At 36.0% G+C, this 26,903-nt stretch overlaps 2 protein-coding genes across 5 annotated transcripts in view; both read right to left on the reverse strand.

Annotated features, from left to right (window-relative positions):
* LOC140651467 (uncharacterized) overlaps positions 1 to 4,557 on the reverse strand; it is a 39,911-nt gene extending 35,354 nt beyond the window's left edge. The window contains exons 1-2 of the mRNA XM_072860939.1: positions 4,500 to 4,557; positions 996 to 3,479 (exon numbers count right to left, since the gene is read on the reverse strand). Coding sequence (XP_072717040.1) covers positions 996 to 3,479; positions 4,500 to 4,557 — 2,542 coding nt within the window. The remainder of the gene's footprint in view (positions 1 to 995; positions 3,480 to 4,499) is intronic.
* Positions 3,463 to 25,690, reverse strand: NUDT12 (nudix hydrolase 12). Of its 4 annotated transcripts, XR_012042321.1 has the most exons (9): positions 25,550 to 25,690; positions 24,421 to 24,634; positions 21,157 to 21,752; positions 19,842 to 19,955; positions 18,071 to 18,270; positions 14,737 to 15,118; positions 12,740 to 12,961; positions 4,500 to 4,591; positions 3,463 to 3,479 (listed from the first exon to the last, which is right to left on the reverse strand). XR_012042321.1 is itself a non-coding variant. In XM_072860476.1 (6 exons), the coding sequence occupies exons 2-6, from the start codon at positions 24,474 to 24,476 to the stop codon at positions 15,038 to 15,040; spliced, it is 1,047 nt and encodes a 348-aa protein (XP_072716577.1). In that variant the 5' UTR covers positions 24,477 to 24,502; positions 25,550 to 25,690; the 3' UTR covers positions 13,387 to 15,037. The 4 variants fall into 4 exon arrangements, 3 of the variants coding, with proteins under 3 accessions (XP_072716577.1, XP_072716576.1, XP_072716578.1); XM_072860476.1 differs by lacking the exons at positions 3,463 to 3,479; positions 4,500 to 4,591; positions 12,740 to 12,961 and having other exon boundaries at positions 13,387 to 15,118; positions 24,421 to 24,502; XM_072860475.1 differs by lacking the exons at positions 3,463 to 3,479; positions 4,500 to 4,591; positions 12,740 to 12,961 and having other exon boundaries at positions 13,387 to 15,118.
* Between the last annotated feature and the right edge of the window lie 1,213 nt (positions 25,691 to 26,903).

Raw genomic sequence — 26,903 nt, forward strand, 5'->3', positions numbered from 1 at the left:
GATATTGTGAACTAGAAAGATTATTATAAACTTTCTGATGCTTTTTACTAAGATTCTTGAAGACTTTTTCCCATGATAAGAAAGTACGTATTTTTCAACAGTATAAAACTCCTAACCTCCAAACCTGCTGGAAACATTCTCTTCTGCAGGACAATCTGAGTTATATTTGCATATAACTTGATTAATATTAAGAAATTAAAATTAAAGTTGAAATTAATATTAAAAATGAAAATTAAAGTGTTTGGAGTGATATTTCAAAAACACACACATATGTGTATGTACATATTCACAACGTAAAAAGCCTACATTGTAGTGTGCAGTGTCCCAGTATGGCTTTACATTTTTATGATTCAAAACACTCCTTTTAAATGACCAGTTATGGATACGGGTAGATGGATTACAGAAGTGAAGACAAGAAGGTTTGTAAAAGATTAGCTATTAAAATAATTCTTTTTTATATGCAGTTTTCTTAAGTACATAAAGAGAGGAGAAAAGAAGGTTAAATGATCCACTATGGTCGTTCCATGACAAATGCTCAGCCAGAATTAGGACTGAGAAGTACTTAGAATTCAGTATTTGCTTAGATCACATGGATTCCAGAAACAGATTTACGTGGTATTAAATACTGACTAGAGCTCTGAGTTCATGTCACATGGCAACTGCAAAAAACCCCTTCCTGTTTTGGTGTTTGCTTCTCTCACTAGATGTATAGGATGGGTTGACTGTTTAATGTAGGAAATCCACTTCTCGAGCAAAGCTGCATTAAAATTTTCTTTATTTTTTTTATTTAAGTTATTTGGGTCTACAAGATGGCTCCTAGGATTCTCAACACAATAACTGCATATTATAACCAAATAGCCAAGCATACCAATATCATATCTTTGTAAAGTTATAATATACTTTCATTTTCCCCAAAAAGATGTCATCAAAGCACTAAACCACCTGTGCAAAAAGTGTGTAAGTGATATTAACTCCAAAAGTCTTATAAGACCTACCTTTCTGACTAATGTGTTTTACTGATGATGGGGGGATATCTGCATTCTGATGAAAATCTTCTTTCATTTCAATCTTTTTCTCAGCTTCATCAGAGTTGGACTTGGCTAACTGAGGTAGTTGATGTGCCCCAGGCTCTCTCCTTAAGCTATCATCAGTTGACTGTTTACTGCAAAAGTTCTCCAGTCTTTCCTTGACACTTGAATGTTCTGTGAAATTCTCTTTCTTTTCTGTATATGCTGAAGAGGTAGATAATATGTCAGCCTGTGCTGAATCATTATGGCAATTGGATTCAACAATGGTATTCCCAGATATGCCTTGTATCACAGAAAAGCTTTCTGATTCATTATTTATGTCATGCTCATCGGGATCTAATAGCAAGGGTGACAGCAAGGATTTCTGTTGTATACTACAGGGAAGTTTAGGCTCTTTTCTTACTGCAGAACCGAAAGAATCAGGTATCAATTTAGTGTCACCTTGGATGAGTCTTCGTTCTAGTTCTCCAGTTATCACAGTCATTACTGACCCTCTCCTTTTCTTTGTTACCTCAGGCTCTGCAAGGGGTGGGTGAACATCTTGCTGTAAAGCTGAAAGTTGGTTTGGAGCACTTTCTGTAGATGCATAATTAGTACTTTCCTTGTCATTAATAAGTTCACCTGAAGGGCTTCTAGAATGTGGAGACACCTGTACCACCTGAGGTTTGTTCTGCAATTCAATGTGCTTTTCTAGACAGTTGTACTCTGGTGTCCCTTCATCTAAAACATCTTTGGTAGACACAGAGTCTTCCTCCCATATGGCTAGGTTTCTCAGAAGCTCTGCATTCCCACTTTCTTTTTTCTCATTTATACTACCACTGGAATGAACACTCTCCATTAATGTTTCTTCTGTTTCTTCACCTTGCCCCACATAGTCTGCATAGTCATTCAGTAAAAAAGTGTCATCTAGACTTTCTTCTGGCTCAGATGGATAAATGGTAATATTATGATCAAATGATGTGAAAGCATACTGATAAGAAGGCTTACGACCTCTCAAACTTCCCAGTGAGGAGTTCAAGTCAGGACACTTACAAAGTTCTGTATAGCTGGTATGAACATGTGAGTTCCTTTTATAGACATCTCCTGCTTTTGTCTCCTTCAGCAATACTTTTAAGGATGGCAATGAATAAAAGCCAGAATCCCTTCTAGGGTGAACTGGTGATGGTACATCAAGGGTAGTATCTGGGAAAGACTTTCTTCTTGCTGGTTTTTGCCCTATGTCTCTGCATTTGTCACAGTTATTTCTCTCTTGACCTAATACATTGTTCTTACTGATATGGTCCTTCCCAGCATTTGGGTTATTCACGGTATTACTAGCTACAAGACAATTAGTGTTATTTATTTTTGAGAAAAGTATTTTATCTTTTGAAAAATCTTCCTTTTCACTGGTGTGGTCTTCATAGTCCTTTTTGTTATGTTTACAGAAATTATTTTCTTCCCTCCATATTCTTAAGGCTGTAGAGACGTTGTCAGATTCCTTTCTGTCATTAACAGGGTACAAAGATGCCCCCTCTGCAATTGTATCCAAATGCATTTTGTCACAATCAGCAAATTCTTTAGGTGGAGGGAGTTGTGTACATCCATCTGGGAATGCATAGTTTACTTTTTCATGAAAGCTAAAAGATGACTCACAATCTGTATTGCAAGGTGCCTCTGTTACAGAATAATCTGTTTCACTCCAATACGTATCTTCGTGTTCCCTGTTGCAGGTTTTGCTCCGTGCCTGTTCACCAGGTTTGATGTTAACCTTTAGATTTTTCTTTCTGCTAGTATATTCCACTTTAATTTCCTTTGCTTCAACGTTCATTTTCAGAGAGGCATTTTTGTTGATGGCAGTTTGAATTTTATGTTTAGAGGATCCCTTGTATTTCCCATTGTGTTCTGCTGAATGGTCAGCTGAAGGACATTGGTACTTTGAACATTTTGAGCACTGGCTTTTCTGGTATTGTCTTTCATGACAACATTTATTGTTATTTGAACTTTTCCTTTTTTTAGCTGAAATGTTTGTTCCAGAATCAAACAAAGAAACATTCTTAATTTCTACTTTTACATGAAAAGAACCATATTTTACTTCTGCAGTAATTTTTCCAGTAGCCAAGCTAATGGACTCTGCAGAATCTGGCTTGCTCCACAGTGTAATTTTTCCTGTGGATGAGTCCTCTGATTCACCAAAAGTTACTGTAGCTAGGATTTCATCTTGTTGAGGAGAGAGCATTTGAGGAGGGTAGTTCTTTTCCTTCTTTCCTTCTTTTTCACTGTCTGATACGTTATCAAGGTCTCTATCTTCAGATGCATCTGAGCTACTCGCATTCTTGTTTTCATGATCTTTTCCATTTTCTTCAGTACCTTTTACATCCAGTGGCTCAGTGAAGTGAGCCAGAGCCTCATCTGTTTTATTTTCAAGGCTTCCTACATTTTGCTGGCATTTACAAATGGATGACAACTGTTCATCTAATTTAAGGTGAAAAAAAGAAAAAACATTTTTCCCATGATTTGGTAAGCAGTATCACAAATGTATGATTAGCTTTGAGACACTTTTCACAGAAAATGCCTATTCTATCTTTAAAGTGTAGTGTACTTTCCACAACATTATTTTTTCATTTCAATATTACCTTCTTCTGTCTTAATTATTTGGTAAGAAATGTGAAGTCAGATAAACAGGGTAGGCAATGTTAACTCACTGATTGAAGGAAATTAATATATTAACATTCTTTTTTATCAGAAAGTTGTACAGTAGTTAGGTGCTAACATATTCTATTTGCATTTAAAAAGATCTACCATTTTACTTCCATTACTCCTCTCAGTATTTACTTCATTCCTGTGAACACACTGGGACAATCAATATCCCATTGCATGTTTGCAGTTTGTGGTAAATTACATGGAACTTGACTTTTCTAATACTTTTATAGATGAGCAAACAAAAGGATTAATGAATATTGTCACAATCACAGAGCAGATCAGTGGCACACTGCCAGGAGGTGTGAGCCACAGCTCCCTGTTTGAAGCAAAAGAAAATACTGTTTCCTGGTGGGAGCTGTACTAGGCAAGATTTCATGGCATTCATACAATTACATAAAATTCTGCCTTGCTTGGGCTTTTTTTAGAATAGGTCATGTGCATTAGAGGATAACAGTTTACAGTGACATCTACCTAAGCAGGATTAGAACAAGATGTTAAACTTAGACAACATTAAGAAATCTACAGCAAGAGTGCTGAAAATTTGGGGCAATTAAACACCAGCACCGTTGGAAGGATTTTGCCAGAAATAGGTAGGATAGCAGCTCAATTAAAATAAAACAGCTAGCCTCATCAAGACATTACCTGTATGTACCCACACTTGAGTGTAAATATTTCCAATTTGACAATGAGCTTTGGGCACAAAGAAGGATTTCTGTCTTGATGAGTAAATGGAGAATAACCACCTATGATTCTGATGTTTTTACTTCAAATTAAACATTCCTGTAAACTTACATTCTCTGGAATCAGAGCTCTTTCTGCCCTTGCAGCTTTTTCTTCTTTTTCTACTCATTTCTAAGAACTGAGGGCATCTGGGTTCCACTCTTCTGTGTGGGAGGGAAAACATTGGATAATAAGAAAGTTTCTCTGGAATAATTTTACTCTCTAACTCTCTCAGGCTATCTAACTTGGCTTTTCTCCTGCATAAGAACTGACTGGTTATAATGAAAAATAGAAAAGCACTAGAGCAGGTACTAATGCAACTATTTTCTTCTCTTGGTTATTTCAGACCAAATTTTCAAAGGTTTCTAAATAATAGCCTAAAATCAAGGTCTGATGATATCAGCTATGGGGCCTGAACCAATACTCATTGTGGGAGATTTGGGCTGTGGCTGACCTTTTCCGGCCTATGATTTTATTTGATTCTGATTTTTAGAGATTAATATTTTGTTTTAAGCATTCGTTTTAAATTCAGTCTTATTTATATACATAATTATATTCTTAATAATCGTTTCTCTTGAGAAAAATTCAGATTTAATATAAGAGAATAAAAGGGCTAAGCTAGGGCTAAGTGCATAACTGAGCTGCAAGCAGAGCAAACCAAGACCAACGTATATCTCACAGTTTGGGCTGTCCCTTGCATTTGTTTGTGGGAAGAAGAAAGTTGTCTTAGACTTAGATTTTTTCATCTCATAGGCGAACTTGTGAAATGTAAGATTAACAGTTAATGCTGGCTTAGTACTGAAGACATACTCAACTCATAATTAAATGGCGGTGGAAAACCTGTAATAATTAATTTTTAAATATTATTCCTTTCACAAAATCAAGAAAATAAAAATTAAAAAGTTTGTATTCCTCCACAGGCCTGTGGGAAATTTCACTGTCTGAATTTAACAGGACTTAAGAAACATGGTATCAAAGAAGGCTCAACCCAAGGGAAACATTATGGATGCTACTATTTGTGTCCTTTAATAATCTGAGACAAATGAAGAATCGCTAAACCCTCAACTACAAGCTCAGCTTTCCATACATGTTTAATTAGTTAGTCATTTTCTTGCAGCTGATCACTGAAGTGAGACCTTAAATTTATATTGAACTGAGCAGAATAACTAAAATCCAGAAGTCATCTATCATTCCTATCATGCAGTGGGGCTGAGTGTTGATTGAAAGCATGGTAGTGATGGAAGATGTCTGTATCCCATGCAGCAGGGTTACTATGTAGAGGCTATTTAACTAATTAGAATTGGTAACATTTTCTGGGATGGATGTTTCCTTGGAAAATTGACCAAAACTTACAACTTTTTTTTTAATTTTTTTTTTTACATTATTGAAATATAATGAAAATAGTCCTTTCCAAAATAAGTCCATGTGTTAGGATTTGCTTCTGGTTATTTAATCCAAAGATTTCCTATTGTATTTTAAATGACCTTGGAATAGATAATTCACATTGTTTGAAATTAGAAGTATTTGAACTGCTAATACATCATTGGGATAGTCTTGAAAATCAGTAGTTATGTTGGGAAAAATCAACTGACTGCAAGTGTTATTAGTCATAATCACCTTTAGATGATCATTCATCAGTAAATCAAACATGTCATTGTGGAAAGAGCATGAGTGAATTTTTCAGGCTGCAAACTTACCTGGTGTAATGGGATGTATGCATTTTGTTGTAAAAATGAGGATTAAGATAAAGCTTTTTAAATCATTGCATTAACACTATCACACTCATGTTACATGTCACTGTATGGAGTGATACATAGCTAGCCAAACAACTGGGAAGAAATTCTTCTTTTGAGACACAGTCATTGACTTCTGCTTCTGAAAAGTTTTTAATTTTGTGTGAGGCTAAATGACTGAATATGCCAGTGCACTAACACATCCATTAGTTGCCTGCAAAAATGCAGCATTCTCCCCTGTCTTTTTGGAGATGCTTTAGGGAGACTGAGAAAGTTTTGTATTTATTTCACAGCAGACACTTTGGAATGTTTACATTGTCAATTTTCAGGATGAAACTATAACTCTGTTTTTTCCAGGTGCCTTTTGTCAAAGCTTGACAGACAGCCAAACCTGCCAGCTGAGCTCTGTTCTCAGTGGGAAGAATGACCTTAAAGCCAAATACAAGGCTTTCACTGACACAGAGGCAAGAGCTGGGCCTGATATTTATCTGTACTTTTGGGTATGAGGCAGTGCCTATCAGTTCCAGATAAAAATCAATATTCTCTTAAAGAGTTACATATGCAAGTATGCTAAGAGTATCAAACTCATATTTAGAGGTGTCTTATGTAAGATCTGCAGATTGGTGCATATATTTATGACAATAAGAGCAACAGTCTAACAGAGCTCCATAATCTGATTGTGATACTTGATGTTAAAGCTATACTTCATTAAGTTGTAATTGTGAAAATATTTTTACTTCTAGGAATTCTCTCAGTTCAACCTAAGGAAGATCCTACACACTCAGTTCCTTCCCCTTCTCCTTCTCCTTCCCCTTCCCTTTTCCCTTCCCCGTCCCCTTCTTGATTTTCATGCCTTTTTGCCTTTCCCAAGGAATTCCACTTTCATGTTTCTTTTCCCTATCCTATGGTCAGTAATGAAATGGTTAATCTTAATATAGGAAATGTGATTGCTAAGCTTCATTGCTAAAATGCTGTTAAAAATTATTTGCAGATCAAGAACGGCTGCTTGTTTTACTCTAGTATCTCTTCACCTTTGATGGTTAATTGTAGAGCTGCATGCACTACAGATTACCCTTTACTTCAAAGAAAATCCAAATGCACCTTACAGGCCAGGAATATATTTACTCCATAAAGCATTTAAGGCCTTTTTTTTAGGGAAGAATAATAAGCATGACTATAATCAGTTAGCAGTTGATTTGAATTATGATGGCTTTGGGCATAAGGTTAGCATAGTTCAAGATGGACCGAGGAGTAGAAAAGTGAAAAGAACATTGAACAATACCAAAAAGAAAACAGTAAACACTGCAAGAAGGATGCTGGAATCTTAAGGAGATAGAAAGTATTGTAGACCAATTCAAACAAAAATCATATTCATTTAAGTTTCTCCTCATAGTTGTTTTTCAATCTATGTTTTTCGCCAGGTTTTGTCATGACAAAACGTACAATTTTGCAGAATAAATTCTAGGCCTGAGATGGTCACTAGTTCTACTACTATTCAAATAGCATTTAGTGGCATGGGACAATCTGAAAGTACTGAAGGTAGATAGTGTTGGTTCTCTGTGTGCCAGGATTGTGGGAAATGATCTAGTACCTTCTAAAACTTAATAATCTGAGCACGCAGCAGTGAAATCATCAGTAGAGATAGCCACAGGTCAAAGTTGCTCATAGTGGTACGATTACAGATTTTGATATGTGGTCAAAATGAGATGCAAGACCTACGTGAACAGGATGATTAAGCCATTTTGTTTTGGGTTTTTTTTTTGTGATTTCTGTAATTGGTAGTAAGTAGATCAAAATTATAACTTAGAATGATTGCACTGTTCATTTGTGGTTAAGACTACTATCTCTCAGATGTTAGTTTTCATGTTTATACATTATTGATTTTAATTGTACAATGAAGTATGTTAAATTGTTGGTATCTTAAAGTAATTTTCAAGTAAACATTGGAACGAACCTTTATGATGCAAACAGTTTAGCTGTCTCTACTACATTTCCATGTGTTAATTTATGCTTTCTCCTCTAAGGTTTACCACATCAGAAGAGGCACCAGTTCTTTGCTTTCACTCATCTTTTCTATGCATGTTTTCCTTGCATTGCCTTTGTCTGTTCTTGCTTTGTTGGTCCTACAGCTGAGACGTGCTAGCAGAATTAGGAATCTCATCACCTTCAATCCTAGTAACACGAGTAGACCCATTGACTTGAGTAAGGATTAGTTGTATGCATCAGGACTGCAGGGCATTTTTGAGTGAAAGATCACTCTCCACCATAATAATAGTTAAAGCTCTATTTAGAATGTGTTCATTTTCACTGAATAACATGAATAACATCCATAATACTATTTCTTTCAGCATAATGCAAGTGATGACAAGCTTTGTAATAATAAAGGCAACAAAATATTTTTCTAACATATACCTCTGAGATCATATTGTTCAGCAGGAAAAGTTGCCTTAAAAAATGCTGGTTGGAAGTAAAATTGAAAATACAGGAGTTCTTTTACTTCACTTTTATAAATTTATATAATGGAGATTTTATGTGAAAACATGTGTGTTCTTAAGTTTTCTAAACAAGCATGTTCAGTGAACCTATACAGTAATGATGAGACACTGGCAGAAAAGACAAACTAAAAAAAGGAAAATATGGAGAAAATATTTAATAATGTTGAATCCAAATGGTGTAGTGACACAATACATTTGAAAAATATTTAATGTTCTTTCAGGATAATATTAATTGCCCTTTTAGATGGTAAGTCTCTTTCCTATAATTTCAGTATCTTATGTTGTAGTGTCATGGCTATAAATATATTCAGTAGCAGCTCACTGAATACTTCCCCATGGAATCCTATACCATTCACGGAGTGTAGAAGAATGATGTCACAGAATACTCAAACAAGCCTTTCTGAAACAAGAACCTTCTACTGCTCTTTCCTTCTGCATTTCAACTGCATCAAACCTTTCTGATTAATAACCTCCCTCTGGACACAGAATCCTACTTTTTGTCTCCATTGCCCTAGATAACCTAAACCACACTGAATTTTGTTCTCATTGACTTCCACTGTGTCTCTTCTTGTATTTCCTCAATATTCTCTATTCCATACTAATCTTTGCTTTGACTTTGCTCCTCAACTGGCCAACTACGTTTGGTCCAGTCTCTCACTGTTAAGTTCCTCTCCTCCTCTAAAATTATTCGTGAAGTTTGATTTTTTTTCCTTGTGAATCCTTCCATTTAGTCTCCTTACTGATTGTGTTTCGTGACATATGACCTGTGTTAGCTTTTATGCATTGAGGCAGATGACCCACAGATCATGTACTCTTAACAGAGACAATGTCATTAGAATGAGTTGTGTATGAGAGCCTAGTAGTTCCATACAGAGAGCAGGCAAAAAGGGCTCATAATTGATTTAGCTCTTATTTACCTCATTCAAGTATGTCTTATTCAAGTACCTTCCGGTTTTGTCTTTTCTCTACAAAGATGCTCTAAATCTCTTTATCAAGCTCCCACTCTTACCTTATTTGAATAATTTCTGAGCACCCGTTTCTGCAGTACTGTTGCCAAAGAATATATTTCATGCCAAACACATGCAAGAAAAGCAATGCGTTATCAAAAATGCCTTAGTAGGGTTTCTTAATCGCTGCCTCAGCTGGTATGTATCTTATTTTCATTTGTTTATAGTTTCATCTATATATTTTCCAGAAAAGACTGGTCTTTAAAAATGTCTTTCCAAAATGTCTAGAACAAAGGAAGCAGGCAGCCATTTACAGGGGCTGTAACAGACTGTAAAGCATTTTACAAAATTAATTAAAACATGAATTATAAGGCTGCAAAGAATCCGCTTCAAATGGAACTCAGTTCTCAAGCACTGAGATTGAGCATTGAGAATCAATGCTCAGATTCTCAAGCATTCAAATGGAACTCAGTAGTTATGTGGCAATATTCAGTTAGCTATGAGAACAGCACATCCAAATTACACGCTTAGAAAAGCATGGGTAAGTGAAATTAATCTGCAACAGGTATTGTACTAGGACCCAGTGATCAACCATTTTATTTCATGAAATGTGCTGTGGGACTTTTAATGAGCACACTGAATCAGCATCTTGCTTTTTCAGATCATGAAAAGATAGGAAACACCAGTCAATAATATTTCTGCACTTCTGATTCTCAAGGAAGGTTACTGTCTAAGCAACTAAGAACATCACTTATGCCATAAATGAGCATATTCGGGAAATCCAAACCCCATGTAATTAGATTTTGCATTATTTTGGAGTCTTCTATGAGCAACAAGTGACACAAGACAAAGTGTTAAATAGGTTTTGACCAATCTTTTTTAAGGAACAGTGGGTATACTATTCTGGCCATTGTGTTAAAGATACCTCCCTGCAGGCAGGATGCTCTTCACTTTAGTTTTAAAAAAGGCTAATAAAGTAGCAGTCAGTCAAATGTTTTCAGGATTATTTTAACTGAGAACTGAAAATGCAAGTGGCAGTAAATTTATAGTAAAAAATAGTTCAGCTGCCTATGCACAAGCATTTCTGCCTTTTTAGGGAGAAGACAAGCCATAGGTCCAGCTTTCAGTTTAAATTCTGCAAAACCATATATAAAACTCATTTTTTAATAAAGCTTCTCCCTACTTACTAAGCTAATCTTGCTTTCTGATTAATTATTTTGAGCTTTTGCCACAAGAAATAATGCATTAATAAGGATAAGCATTTATTTCATATTTTGGAGGTGTTTCATTTCTCCATCAACATTGTTAATTTCTACCCTCATTTAAAGATATGCACTGTTTTCCACTGCAACAAAATGGAGAACCAGTAGGTAGCCTCTGTGCTGTAAATGGTCCACACAGAGATCACATGATGATTTTAACACAAGTACTATATCATTAATATTTCAGCTTACTGATGAGATTTTTTCAGTGGTGTCAGTTTAATGCAATGGATATTAATGTATTTATTATCATGTATGTAGAAATGTATTTTTAAAAACTGGCATGGAAGACATACTTTATTGTCCATTACATCTGTTATACTGGATTAAATCATTTTGTCTTCAGCAAAAGTTCTGAAAATATATTAAAAAAAAAAACAACATGAATTGCCATTTCTGTTTCCATTGTTGGACCTCTGCTATTCCTGTTACAGAGACCAAAGGAAAAACTGCTAATTTGAATGTTAGCTGGATTAGCCCTTTTCTTGTCAGTGAGTTTGTCATTCTGATATTTGGTGTGCTATCTTGCATTTTAGTCACTTTTGTTTCTGTTTTGGCATGTAATTCATGCTTTTTCAGCATCAAACATGACAGCAAGTAAGTGAAATACCCTTCAGACGTGATGTGGCAATTAATAGAAATCTCACTATATATAACACATGACCATTTCCAATAATTAAATATAATTTCTCTAGTCAAAGATTTTACTGTCAATGAAGTACTATAATTCTTTGTCAAGCTGAATTATTCTTTTTTGAGCTTCAGAATTGTTCATCCATCATAACAGAAATAATGTAAATCCAAAATCTTTGATTACACTTGAAATTCAGCTCCCCAAAAATCCCTGCACAATAGTTGTACACTACAACAATTTTCTTTGAAAATGAGGTAGCTTTTTATTTTGAGAATGTCTGTGACTACAAAATATAAATTACAATTAAGTGAGAAAAATCTTCCATTTCTCATAGAATGCAATAAGGGCAAAAAACCCTATCCTAGCTTCTAGGATTTGATTTCTGGCATCTAAAATGGGGAAACTTAGACACCATATTTTCTGACTATGCAGTTTCCAGGGTCACTTTCTCCAGAAGAGCAATTTATACTGCATAAATTAGGAGTAATTTGGGTTTAGAATGACAAAAAAATGGGACGTTTAATATTTCATGGGCTCTTTTTTAGTTTTAGCAGGTGTGTTGAGAAAATGTCTACATTTCTTCACTGAACTGGGAGAGCTCCAGTGTTAGAATGTTTCTCTCCTTAAAGTGAAATAAGAAAGTACTTTACCAAAGGTAGTTTAGTATGCAGGATGATGAAATGGTAGGAGAAAAAACCTACTATCCAGGCTTATTTCAGTGCTACAAACTGAGTTTGTAAGCTTCTCTACTCAACAATATGTAATACTCCTTCTTGATTAATAATCTTGTAGTCTTATCAGAGCATTCCTCACATTCCACTTCTGAAATATTAGTTGCAGAAAGACAATATGAAAAACAAACTGAAGTTCATGCAGGTAGGCTTTCAATTCTAAAATTATATACTACAATTTCAGTCCCTATATGCTAAAATAAGATGACAGATACAATCTTAGGAATCAAAAATCTATCTTAGAAATCCCTATCATTTAGGAAAACATTACTTACTCACAATCAAAAATCTACCTGAAGAATCCCTTCCATTTAGGAAGCTATCATTCTTATTTATTCAGAAAACTATATACTAAACTATAATTAAAATTCTTTAAACTGTATCTACCGTGTAAAAAACCTGCAGAAATCCTGTATTTTATGAAAGCTATGATGAGTTACAACAATTAGTATCTACAGAATACTACCCGACAGGGTATCATTTAAAAAAAAAAAAAAAGTTTATACTTACTGTTACTGTGAGCCAATATTCATTTTCCTCAGATACTTCCTTGCTATTATGGACTCTCTGTGAGTAGTTTGCTTTTCTAAGCTCATGAAGGAATGGCTGGCTGTCTTGCTAAGGCTTAATAGGATAACAAGTTCAAATTTTTTTTTCTTTTGGACTTATCCACTTTTGTACTGTCAACCCCAGTCAACAATAATATGCTGGATACACATATCTTTCCAATCACTGAAACAAAAAAGGACTACTAGTTATTTAACTCTTAACACACTAAAGCAGATAAGAAAAATAACAACTGAACTTACCAGGGCTTTACAAAATGTCAGGTTTGTCGAAAAGTCTTAATCAATCAGATTACCTAATTAAAATTAAAGATAACAGAGGGAGCAATGTTGTTCACAGTCTTGCTCCACTTCTTTTTCTATTTCTGTCTCCTAAGCTCAGAATCTGATTAGTATATTTAATTCCATGAAGCATCATGACTGGTCTATCTTTAATCAGCCCGTTGACATCCACCTCTTTTTCCTTCACATTATCTTGTAGAATTCAAGATAATAATTTACCAACTTGGCAATATTGCTACACAAAACACAAAATATAATGTTCATGCTATACCAACACTGGAATGATTTTATTTTTCACGTGTTTACACATATCCAATATGAAAAATGAGATAAAAAGAAGTATGCTTACAGGCACCAATGAAAAGTTTGTAAAAATCTCACAGTCAGTATTGTACTTTCATGAGATGTCATTACATCACATGAGCTTAAAGCTTGGCTAGTAGTATCAATTTTGTTTTGTGTTTCAACACCTCATATGTTTTTTCCACTTTATTAAATTACTATTTCTATAATTTGAATTATTATAATTTCAAAACCAGGTAAAATACAGAATATTTACAAATTATATACTGAATAGAAGTTAATTCTCATTAGCGTACAGGCAAACTGGGAGAAAAGGCATGTCCAGGATTTTCTGCCTTGTACATCTACATGTAACGAGTATTCTTTTTTCCTCTGGTACCATTGTAGAAGCAAGGGAGAAGAGAGTGAGAGATCATTATTACACAGCATGAAAAAAACCCCTCTGTTTTTAGTGGGGTTTTAAGGAATACCATTTTCTTAATGTACTGCATTAACTTAGTGGCAAGAAATAGCCTGCTTGCAAAGGTGCAGTCTTTTGGATAATGCATATAATTCAAATCTTATGGAAGTGTTGCCCTGACCGTATTCCAGTCAGAATCACTACACTTGCTGTTTAATTGTTGCTAAATTTAATTTGGCACTTTTCTGAATTGCTCTAGTTGCTAAAAAACTACAGCATTTGGCTCTTCAATTAGGTATTTCATATGTAATCTGCAAACAATAACTATCCTTCAGAAAATGTCTATGCATAGGTATTATCAAACTAAAACTCAATCCTACAACCTACAAACAGGTCAAATTAAGCAATAAAAAGCCAGGAGAAGTTTCACTTTATATAAGAGATTAAAATTATCAAATCAATTTTCTTAAACAAGGGCTGTTTATCATCTTCACTGTGAATGCTTCATCTGTTGGGGAGGGGAAAAAGAAAAGAAAGCTTAAAAAGGACTGTTGGTTTAGCTTTTGAAAATGTATATATATTACAAACTGTTGCAACACCAGAAGTTATTAGAACTGAAAGATCATTAAAATATTACCCTCCAACTCAGAGATTATTGGTGTTTTGTTTTTCAAACTATCCTTCGTTTTTTCATGCAGTAAAATGAAATTTTTCAAATTATTTATTAGCATTGTAATGGCAGGTACATATTGTTTATACAGATTTTCAATTAAAAAAAAAGTCTGATTCTTAATATCAGTATTGGTTATGGATACTTTCTTCTGAGTTTCACAGTTACAAACCCATCTCTATAGCAACCCACCGTAATTTCCTACATGAAAAACTAATATTAGGATGGGTCTTATACATGTATTTTTAGTTACCTCAATGTGATAAATTATTTATCTTTACACTACCTATATTTGCTCTTTGCTTAATCATCTCTCTTCCATCCGCTCCTCATTCCCTCCTTGTTCATCTTTCTTAACGTGTAATCATCACACGACTAGTTAAAAATTCCTTTCATTGCTTAGCTTCCACCACCATTTGCATACTGTCCCAATGTTCTCCTTTACTTGTATGAACAACCTGCAACTAGGCTTCCTTCTGTACCACGATTTTTTTTAAAGATTAATTCCACTGAGAACATGCGGTCCTGCTGGTAGCTATACTCCATGACAGCTTTTCATACTTCCTCCTTCTCCGCAAAAGCAATTTTTAAAGGAAGCAGTGTCTTGCTTCCTTCTCATTTCCAGATGGCTCAACAGATAACCTGATTTTCTTCATTTGTAGGTATAGCTGAAACAAGGGAAAGAATGAAGCAATGTAATGATTTGTCAACTGTTCCAAGTCTGTCAGAAATGCTTCTTGCTTTAAAGTTTGATATGCACTGCCTTAAAAAAAAAAAAAAAAAAAAGCTGCTGAGCATAGTATGACACTGCATGTGAAAAAAAAAAAACTATTAGGGTCTGTAAAACTTTTTTACTGATTCTAGTTTGCAGAGAAGTTTGAAACAAATCTGACATAATTCATTGATGTTAACAATATTCAAATTACTCTGAATAAACAAATCACCATATGATAGTAAGTTAATATTTATGATTATCATTGTATTGCCTTCTGGTCACTTACATTTCTTTTTATATCACTGCAATGACTGCATAATCACAGACTACTGAACCATTACACGATGACATTAATAATGGAAACAGTATACTTTTATAACCTTCCATTTTGAAAGAATATTAAGTTAACATTATTTTCAATAATACAATAAATTAAGGCACAAATCTGAACTGTAGCATTAAATAGATGTAAGTAAATACTGTAATTCATATATTGCTTTCTCAGTCTTACAGCTGGGGTTAATATATTTATTTCAACTGTAAAATTCTTAATAGCAGTAACAATCTTAGTGTCTCCATTTCCATAGAAGAACTTTGTACATATTTTGAGATATTATGTCTTGTTTAATCAATCTACTTTTCTCCTCCATTACTCTACAGTTCCATTTCTAATTATCAGAGAATGAAATAACTCACTGCCTAGGATCAGTAAGTACATTACCATGTTATAAAAATATCTAATATTTAGGCTTTTTGGGATGGTTCTCCAATACCTTTTTCATAAACAGAGTGTTGTGTTATACCTTTAAATTCAGGCTGACAAACAATTGGGTAAGTGCAGGCCAAATCAGACTGGAGGAGTGAATACTCTGCTTAGAGGGCTCTTAATGTAAAAGATACAAGGTACTACATATTCACCATTTAAGTATGCTATTAGATTAAAAATAACCACTGTTAATAAGACTTTCAGCACTGAATGTTGATTTTTGTGCCAGGCAGAATTTAAAGAATGGAGTTAGGAAAAAATGAGAAAGAAACAATTAAGACAAAATAAGAGGAGGTAAACACAGAGTTCAAACAGCAGGAAAGGTCAGGCCTCTTTGTAATGCTGTGACTCCTTCCAGTGGGGGACAGGAAAGACCAAATCAAACATTAAGAGCAGAATAGCAAAAAGCATAATAATTTGATTCTAAAACGAAAAAGCAGCTTGTGCATAACAAGGTACTAATTTCACCTATTTGTTGCTTGCTTGCTTGCTTGGGATAATCACTGGCTTGTTGTTCAGTTCTAACTCAGATCTGAAAAAACCTACACAGGTTTGCATAGTTTAGTTCAGGAACCAAAGGAAAGGCTCAAAAATTCAAGTGGTTGCACATTTACTAGATAAAAAATTGTTTCTAATTTATTCCTAATTTAGCATTCACTAGAAGAAGTAATTTAACTTAAAGAAATCAATTATTTGAATTAAAGATTAGCATTCATTCCAATCCAATGTTTTATCAACTGGTGTGCAATAGCTTGACTTGCTGGTACAAAGAAAGAACACTGATTCCCTTTAATGAGAATTTCCACAACCTGCAATAAAGACAAATTTTTTTCTTTATAAGATAACATTATAAACTATATGGAATCTAACATTGTATTAATGAAGGAACTATCTTACTATGATGATCCATCAGTCTATCATTACTATAGCTATTAAAGAGCCACTACCAGATTCTCTAAGATGCAGAGAAAAAACCACACAGGATTCTGTGTGAATTCTGACATTTTTGAGCTCAAATGTGCCCCAAATGATACTTTCTTTCTAATACAAATGTGGAGATTGACTGTTAATATAATATTTAAGGCTTTTGTGAAGCCTCTTTACGGTAAGGACCACCAGATGGTGCTCTACACTGTTCTATAAAAATTATTCTTCCCCCCCTCCCCGCATGTAGTGTAGAAGGAAAACTGTTTTGTTGGTTTTCTGAAGCAGTTGCAAGCAACATGGGAGTACACTTTTAGTTTAGTACATTTCTTAAGTAAATTTATTTCCAACTCTAGACCAATCTGCATGACTAGCTGTATTTAGAACTGATATTCATTTAAAATAATGCTCTCAGTGTTGTCAGGAATACACTGAGATTGTAGGTGACTAACTTTGCCTTCAAATTGCCTTACAGAGTTGACTTGCAAGTGCTAGGAAGAAGTACAGTGTTATTAAAAGTTTAGCTCATAAGCAGCCTGTGGAAAAACCTGTCAAGACTATGTTGTGTAAGCAATCTCTCCTTTTTCCACTCATGAACTTAAATCTCTCTTTCTGTGAAAGTCTTTATTTCCTCTTTTATTTGACTATATTTTTAAATACTCAGGAAATCTAAGTGTAGAATTTGCTATTAATGCACAGTAGACTGCATTCAATACCAGAGTATTAAAATAGTACTGCATGGAAAAAGATGTCCAAACTAATGAATTCCCAGTGTTTTTACCTAAACCTCCCCCCTCCCAGCACATCTGGTAGCATGCTTGTTTGGAGAAACTCAGATGGCGAATGCTACTGAATACCACTTCTGCCAAAATGAAAAGCACAGGCTTGCTAAGAAAGCGGGTTAAAGTAACAATAACTTGGACATCTCTCAAATGGAAGAGATGAAGAGCTATCTCTCAAATGGAAAAGGTGAAGAGCTAACTGGCAAAAGTGTCATAAAATGGGCTTGCAAGTGACCCAGAGATTACCATGAATATCTGCCTTTCTCTGGTTGTGTATAATATACAATTACAATATAATGCAATTGTAGTATGATAAAATGGAGAGTATACATGCTCATTCAACTTGCTGAAAAAAACAAGTTATCTATTGTATGCCACAACCAATACAGTCACAGACTAATCAATACAAGAAGGAAATTAAATTGAACTTTACCTGTTCTCTAGTGAACCAGTGGGCATCCTCTATTTCATTCTTGTCAACTTTAATTTCTGCAGACACTGCAACAGCTAAGCAGCCAATCATTAGGGAGGAAGGCATTGGCCATGGCTGACAAGAGACATACTGAACGTGGCCAACTTTGACTCCAGCCTCCTCTTCTACTTCTCTTCGAACAGCATCTTCTATTGTTTCACCTAATCAAAAAGTGCAAAGAACAAGCAGCTGATGAAAACACTCCAAGCAACGATTACATCCTGTGCTTTGAACTGACTCAAAAGATTTGAAACTGCCCCAGGCAATTATCTATAGATATCTAGTTCACAGATCAGGGCACAGACCTTAAGTACAAGACACAGAAGTCTAATAAGGTAAAACTAGCCACCAAAGCAAAATGGAACTTTGAAGATAAAGTATGATTTCTCCATCATAATGTTTATTTCCTGAATTGATAATTTATCATACACGCAAACTATTATTACCACAACTAAAACGTCAAAAATTGGGTAGGAAATACATTGTTTCTTTAATTACTTTTGAAATGCTAATCTGTTCATTTACAAATAGCATTGTGCCAATTTTTAGATTTTTAGTATGATTGTACTAGTATGTAGTACAGCATGTAATAGTACAGCTGTCCTACATACTAGTACAGATAGTATGATGTACAGCATGTAATACAACTTGAAAATCAATATTTAAAATGACAATAGTAAGAAAAGAGAGAATTAAGAAGACTTGCACACATTTCTGCATTGTATTATTCACTTTGCCTGACTCATTCTTCATTGTCTTAACACACACAGACAATTCTCCAACCTTAAACTGCAATGGAAAGCTTTACTTCCATAGAAAACTGCTAAATATATATGTGGAGTGTTGATGGTCATAGGCTTACATATGCCTGCATGTACTGTGTTGTAACCACTGATTACAGGTTCATTAAAGCAGACAGTCCATGCATCAGAGATAGAAGTTTTAGTTCAGCTTCATTCAGCTGATTAGAAGCTGACGATAAGATCAGCTACTCTTAAATTTCAGTTTATTGAATTCAGTATCAGAAAGTAATAAGGCTGGCAGAAGAAAGGAAGGAGTGAAGAAAGACTTTTTGACTTTTTTCAAATGATACCTGAATAAGCTTACTCATGCTGTCACCGTATTTCACCTGCACACAGTTACTGAAAATAGTTATACACTATAATTTCACTGCTGATTAAGATGTATTCCCAATATAAGAATGTTTTACAAATTGTTCTGCAGCTACTAATAATTGTAACTAATTCCAACTATTATTGCTAAACACAGCTAGCAAAGTATCTCTTTACTTTTCTTTTGAAATTATATAAAATTTCTGTTTATCTTCCATATAATCAATCAGGCCCTAAACAGGTAAGCATATGCTTAACTGTATGTTAACCTTAAGTTATGCTTTAACTCTTATTTTTGCTATGCCAAAATCCCTTGCTAAGTATCACCAAAGAAAGGACCTTATATGTGTTTTAAAATGTTTTTTTCACTTCAATATGTGATTTAAGAGTGCCTGATAAGGAAACCATTTTTAAATTACATTTACTCAAGTTGCTTTTTGCTTTTTTTATAAATCAGCTGCTGGAAAGTATAGAACAGGCATATTTATTATAACAACTTCTCTAACATGAAGCAAAAACATTTACTTGACAGAATACCGAATGTATTTCTACATTATTTGCAATGCACAATACTGATACATGAGAAAAAACATTTGGTATGGGAAAATGAAATTACTTACCAGGTTCTACAAATCCAGCAATACAGGTAAACATTCCTGGGGGAAACTTCTTCTGCCTACCTAAAAGGCAGTGGTTCCCATCTGGGTGGATGACTTGCATTATCACAACAGGATCTGTAAGGGACATGAAAGGAATATATTTCAACATTTGAGGAACTTAAAGGCAGGAATAAATTTCTGCCTATTCGATACCAATGCATGTAAATACAAATAAGATACCTTTAAGTGATTGAAATCAGAATTGTGTAGATGCCCAGAGCAAGTTGTTATTTTATTTCACTTTGACTTTTTTCCCTGCAAGATATGTTTATTTTGTTTTGCAACATACATGCTTAGTAGAAGCAGTTTACCAGCCAAGGCTTGAAACGCAGGACATAAATTATCTGCAACCAAAGCACACAGTCTGTAAAGAGTATCAGCAATACTAACGTAGCTATGCATCCAGCAGATAGCAATAATTTCTGCAGCAAAAACAATTTACTATCACCTTCTCTACACAGACAGGTCTGAAGAATGTACTTTTGACTGAAATACCAAAGAAGAGCCAGATACTCTAGTTACAATGTAAATACTGACTAAACTTTCCAATTTTGACTTTGTTGACTGTTTGCTATCAATCTCTCATCTGATATTGCACTTTTATCTACTTTCTCACTTCTGGTCATTTTATGTATCTTTTTCTTTCTTGCTTAATAATTTCTCCTATTGGTATCATTCTTTCTGTCATGCCTTTCTGCACATTGTTCATCTATGATCTTTTTCCCTTTTTTATTGTTATCTAGCTCTTACATATCTCAATGTTTTTTTTCAATTTTTTCTATCTACCTCTGCCTTTATTTATTTTTTCTTTTGCTATTGTTTTTCATGGGTTTTTTTGTCCAAAATACCAGTGTTTTCTCTGTATGAAAAGCCTTGATTCAGCAATCCCTATAAACAGTAATTTCAAAGGCGGTTGTCCTGCTCAAAGATACCTGCCACATGGCACAGTGTAGAATACGCAGTGTTGCTGTCTGTAAACTTTCTTCAGAGAAAGGCATCAGTAGAAAATGCTGGTTCATCAGTCTTTCCTATACAATCCCATTCCTTCTCTAAGTTTGTTGTGCTAGAGACTGTAAAGAAACAGCCACTAGTATTTTAGCAAGCTTCACTATAGTCCATAAGACAGAAGAATATGGCAGAATTGCTTTTATTACTACAAAGATGTATCTAGAGCATGTAAGACAACATGGTTTGTCCTTGCATTATACCTCAGTGAATCCCAAAGCATACCTTTCTGATTACCCATTCAATAACTGCTGCATTCTATGCATCTTACCAGCTTCTTTTTCAGGTAGCTGCAGTAGTGCTGGCATTGGTGGGTGAAGAAAATAACAGTTTGCATGCTTCTGTTTAAATTTCTCAGCAGAAGCAGAATCTACACTAAGAGCAAACCAAGCAACTAACCCATCCTCTTCATCTTCTTGCAAAACTCTTCCATTGCAAGCAGCCAGCAGGTTCATGTGGAACTGAAGTTCAACTCCAAGAAAAATCAAGGTGCCTTCTTCAGTTTGGTTCATGCACTGCTCCACATCATTGTGGTACAGCCTGCAAAGCTTTACTTCTGGCTGCTGGCCACCCTCTATTCCCCCACCAAAAGTAACCAAAGGACTTAGATTTGAGAAGAGGATGTATACTGTAGTTGGATGGCTTTGGTTTTTGCTTAGCCACTTGGAATCTGTTCTTTTATCACTCCTTCTGCTCAGAAGTGTCAAGCCAAAATAATTTTCATATTCTTTCACTTCATTTGACAGAAAATTAGACCTCTGCCCACCCTTCACATTAGCCAACAAATTAGCTATGTGCTTGTACCCCCAAAATTTAGCAATGTCCAGAGCTGTTTGCCTTGATTTATTAATGATGGACCTGTCACACCTAGAGGAACAAAAAAGAACAGTGGTTACCAGGGTAAATATATTTAGGAAGAGTCCTGATGCTGTATTACTCTTACTTACAGCATATACATCTGATACTACTAAGGTGCAAAAACTTTTAGACACTCTGTCTATACTGAGGAACTCTTTAGGCTAAACACTTAGCATTGTGGTAATGAAAAGTAATCATACTTCATTTTCTTTTTCTAAGGCCAGATCACACATTTTTGTTGATCCACTCCAGATATCACCTACCAAAGTTCATGCAGTACTACAACAACAATGAATTAATTAAAATTCCACACAATGCATCATGAAAAAAAAAAAGCTCAATATAATTTACAGATAGAACTTTGAAAGCCAGGCTACAGGTGTCTTCTGAATAACCCATAATAAAAAAAAAAGGACAGTTTAACTAGCATTACTTTCTAGAAGCTACTGAAAGCAGCATCAAAATATTTACAAGAAAATATTTATGATTAAATAAGAATCAAGCATACAGCCTCTGCTTAGTGAGAGAAGTAGCACCCTTACAACTGCAGTGCTGGTCCCTGTAGGGATCTCTGTTACCAAAATGTCTGCAAAATGACACAGATGAGGAAACACTGCCTCATGATATATATTTAAATAGTAACAAAAAAAAGAAAAATACCTGAAATAGATTGGGGTTGATTGGGAGATCAAAAATAATGCACTTTTATTTCTTGTCAATTTTAATTCAAGTGGATAAGTGAAACAGAAATTTCACTGTAAACTACAAATAATACAGCAGATGTGGGGCCAGACTCATCACTTTTTAAAAACCAGAAGATGCCAGTATATTCATGTTGCTGATACCTGTGGTACCTGTACTTGGTACGTGTGGTAACAGTCTTATGCGGTACAGTTACTGGTACCTGTGGTAACTGTACTGCAGGTAAGACTGTTTTGACTTGAGATTTTATATTAACCCCAACAGTTTTTGAGGGAGCCTGACTATATTTTAGAAAAGCATTCAAAACTTAATTTACAAGTTTTTGGTGCAGAAGAAACTACTGTTGCTCATTTATCTTTAAAGATTAAGTCTCCTTTAGGCAAAATCTTGCCTAATCTCCTACTTAATTTCCTATCTCTCAGTCACTGAATTTTGTTCTGGTTTTGTCTTCCATCTTCTATCTGCTCAGGTACGTGTAGACTGTGATCAGGCAGTGTCCACAACAGTGGCCTGAACTCTTTAGATCACTAAGATTTTTTTTTCAGTCTACAAACATTTCCTGTAGCTTTTCTCAAACATGGATGAATATAAAAAAAAACCTGACTAGCTTTCCAGGATTAGCTTCTGGAACATTATGTAATATTACTTAATATTACCTTCATAGACATTCATGTTCATATATCCAGCAATTGTATTTGTCCAAATGATTATTATGATGAAGCGTAACTAAAATGAGACCAATGAGGACACAGCATCACCTCAGGAACTACATTCAACTGCCTAAGAGAACGGCCCTGAAAAGGACATTTACAAGTGGATATTCACTCTTTTTTTACAGTAAGCATAACTCAAAAAACTATTATCCTATTTACCAAACTGGTAAATTCCCCAAAATCTAAGACGACTCCTCAATACACAGATGATTTCAAACCACAAAATCTGGCACTGAGATACTCCTCTACTTGCTGGAATATACTGATTACAGTACAAAACAGCGGTTCATCTGACACTCCATGCTGAGCCTCAGCAGAGGGCACAGCATCTCGGTAGGACTGGAAAACAAAAAAGGGTGGGATGATCACTGGAAGCTGTGGAATGCTGTGCTTGGCATTACAGAACCAAGCAAGTTTAGTTCGTTCTGTGGTTATGAGTAATTAGGGGTGCAGAAAGGAATAGACTGGGCTTGATTAATGTAAAGGTCAGTTGAACCGCAACACTTGACTCTCACCCTTCATTTTGAAATGTTTTCCATTCGAAATATTTGGATCCTGACTTTATTCAGGCTTCAGAGTAATCTTCTTTGGGGTCTCAAGGAGAACTTTGAAGCATTCTTTGCTTTTTTGAGTGTCTTGAAAAACCAGAAGTACAACACTTGACTTGAAGATAGACAACAAATACGATAGCAAGCTTTTGACAAGCAATGAACATGCTTGGTGTCATACTGACTGAAGAAAACAACATGACAGCTCAAGGAGAAAGGAGGAAGTGAACTGTCCAAAAAACAAGAGGCAAATGGAAATTCATCAATCCGTAACTTTGGTAAACGTATGTCTGTCACGTCCTACTTAACAGCCAGTATCTACACTGTAATGTAGATCCAAGTAGATTACAAATAAAGTCTAGAGGAAAAAGTCTAAGTGGAACAATCAAATATACCAAATTTATACTCAGTATAGTGGTTGGAATGGGATACAAACTTTGTTCTATTCTGTTGGTCTCTGGGAGGAGTGACAATATATCCTTGAACATCAACGGAATAATTTTAGAGATGCTCAATTTAGAGTTTCTTAGCAAATATGGAAAGCATGATGCAATAGCAGAATCCAGTTATAAACAGACACAGAGTATACTTTCTTGAGTTTTAACCCTGAAAATTCTTCCACTATCTGTCAGGTAAATTTTCTGAGATCAAGTTGAAACAGGCAGAAAGGGGTTCAGGTTAGAGGTCTTCAATGGGATCTACTAAACAGCTTACCCTTCTTCAAGAAGAATCTGCACAACCTCAAGGTGTCCATTTCCGGCACCATACATCAGGGCTGTCCAGCCGTTATCTGCAGCTGCATTGATAAGTGACGGAGAATGTCTGAGCAACACTTTCAGTCTGGCTGCATCTCCAACAGCAGCAAAATTATGCAGCCGAGAAATCATGTCCTGACGGACGTTCTTTTCAAAGCCTGTCATTGTGTCAACTAAGTTAAAAAAAGAAAGCAAAAATGCCTCAAAACATATCCACCATTAATACAAGGATTTAAGTAAAAGAATTAAGTTTAATGCTATACAGATAACCATTATTACCAAAAGTATGGACACAACAGTCAAATTCCTGTAATTAGTATGACAGTGTTATTCCCAACCAAATCTTAGTTCCACACATCTCCAAATACAGTGAAATTTTATCATAATGATCAAGACTAGTTTTAAAGAGGCTTAAGGAGAGTAAGACTTTGCAATGAAATTCAAGCTTATTTAAATGTGAAAACATGTTCTGGTTTCCCGACCAAACACACACATAAGACAGAACAGTACAAAACTCCACTCCAAGAAATGAGTCTCAGATGCTCTGGAAACAATGAAAAATAATCGCAAGAGGGCAACTCCTTTTGCAGGCCGAGGGACTCCTGCAAGCAGTGACAGATTACTTCAGTAACTTCTGCTACGCCTCCGGTGGCCGCCCACCCCTCCGCCTCGGGGCAGGGCCACTGGGACCGCTGCTGGCACCCGGCAGCCGCGCCAAGCTTATATTCCGTAGTGAGGTGCTGCCCACTCCACGCTCACTTCTCAAAGGCACACGCAAACATACAGTTCCTCCACCGGCCCCAAAACAAGGACGCCCTTGTAAGGGCTCCCCAGCCGCCTTACTGCTTGGCCCCGCAGGTGCTGCGCAGGCACAAAGTGGCCGCCCCGCCCCCGCCTCTCTGCGCCCGGTACGAAGGCGCGGGTTGGCAGCCGCCTTCCGCCGAGGCGCGGTAGCGGGGGCGGGCGGAGTGTCTAAGGTGGGCGGGGGCAGCAGCCATGGGGGCGCCTTAGGCCAGGGGCGGGACCGCGCATGAGCCGCGCGCTTGGCCGGTGGTGCTGCTCCCGGCACCCGGAGGGGGCTCCGTTACCGTGAGTGGCTGCGGCGGCGTAGCCTCGGCGTGGAGCCGGGCTCCGTACGCTCTTCCGCTACGGCGCGGTGCGCGTCCTGGGGCCGCCCCGCCCCGCCGCGCGGCCGCCACGGTGACGGGCAGGGGAGCGAGAAGGGAGTGGTATCCGGGGTATGCGGTGAGCTGCGGCCGGCCGGAAGGCCCGCCCCGGTGCGTGGCTGTGCGGAGTGTATATAATCCAGTATCTGTATTACATTTTCGGATTCGTCACTTGCATTTGTATTAAACAGGAACAACTTATAGGGATCTCTGTTTTAAAGTTTTATTTAAATTGTTCACTGTGTGTTCAAATCCTAAATAAAATCATTGCTCCTTAGCTTCTTTTTAAATGTGGATCTCAGAAGGTTTAATGTGACCACTCATCAAGTTTTTATTTTAGAAACAGGGCTTTAGCTGGAGATACGTATATATATGTATTGGTTTTAATCTTTGTTAGAGCTGTAGGTAGAAGGGTATCCTTTTCTAAGTACATGATTGAAATTATGTGGAAATATGGAAATAGTTTGAGATTTTGATGCCTTTGAGCTATAAATCCTACTGTTAAATAACTTCAGAGCTAAACTGTGTCCTGCTTGTTCTCTGTGTGCTGATTTTTGTTACTGTGCAGTATATTTCCTAGTGAGTAGTATTTCATTAAAAAATACACATTACCTTGTCCTTTTAAATTTGATTTGGTTGTAATTTCAACATATATTCACCTGAAAGTCCACACCAGACAGATGGTTCCTCACCAGATCAGCATTAAGTGTGTTCTGAGTGAACTGCTAGTATGGTCAGACTACAGCTGGTGACTCTCCAAAGTGTCAGTTCTGCAGGACGCTTATTTTTTTGGCGTAGTGGTTTAGATTTCAAGATTTTTGTGTCCCCCTCCCCACCATGTGCCTTTGCCAAATTTGTGTACCACACAAATGACAATATTTAAAATACAGGGATTGCGCTATGCTGTTCCTGTGCTGCTTGCATGTACTAACCTACTAGTCAAGGGTAGTGTCATTTTTGAATCATGAGGAGTATTGCAGAAGGCTGGGAATGTATGATCAGAAAAAATAACTAAAAGAAGCAATGTTTTTCTTGCTGGTGGGAGGGTGCATTCTCTGTGTCTTGACATCATGTCAGCAGTCCCCAACTTGCATGATTGTAAATATCTCAAGTGGAATTTGCGCCATCTCCCAGTGCATCGTGGCAAAAATAACCATGTTATTTAAACATCAGTGACTATAATAAAAAATTGATTGGGAACTTGATCATAACATACCAACTTGTGAGTATGAAAATATTTTAGTTCTGCTAACAGGTTTAGTTATTGTGCTGGATA

This window comes from Ciconia boyciana, chromosome 4, assembly GCF_034638445.1.
Source record: "Ciconia boyciana chromosome 4, ASM3463844v1, whole genome shotgun sequence".
Classification (NCBI taxonomy): Eukaryota; Metazoa; Chordata; class Aves; order Ciconiiformes; family Ciconiidae; genus Ciconia; species Ciconia boyciana.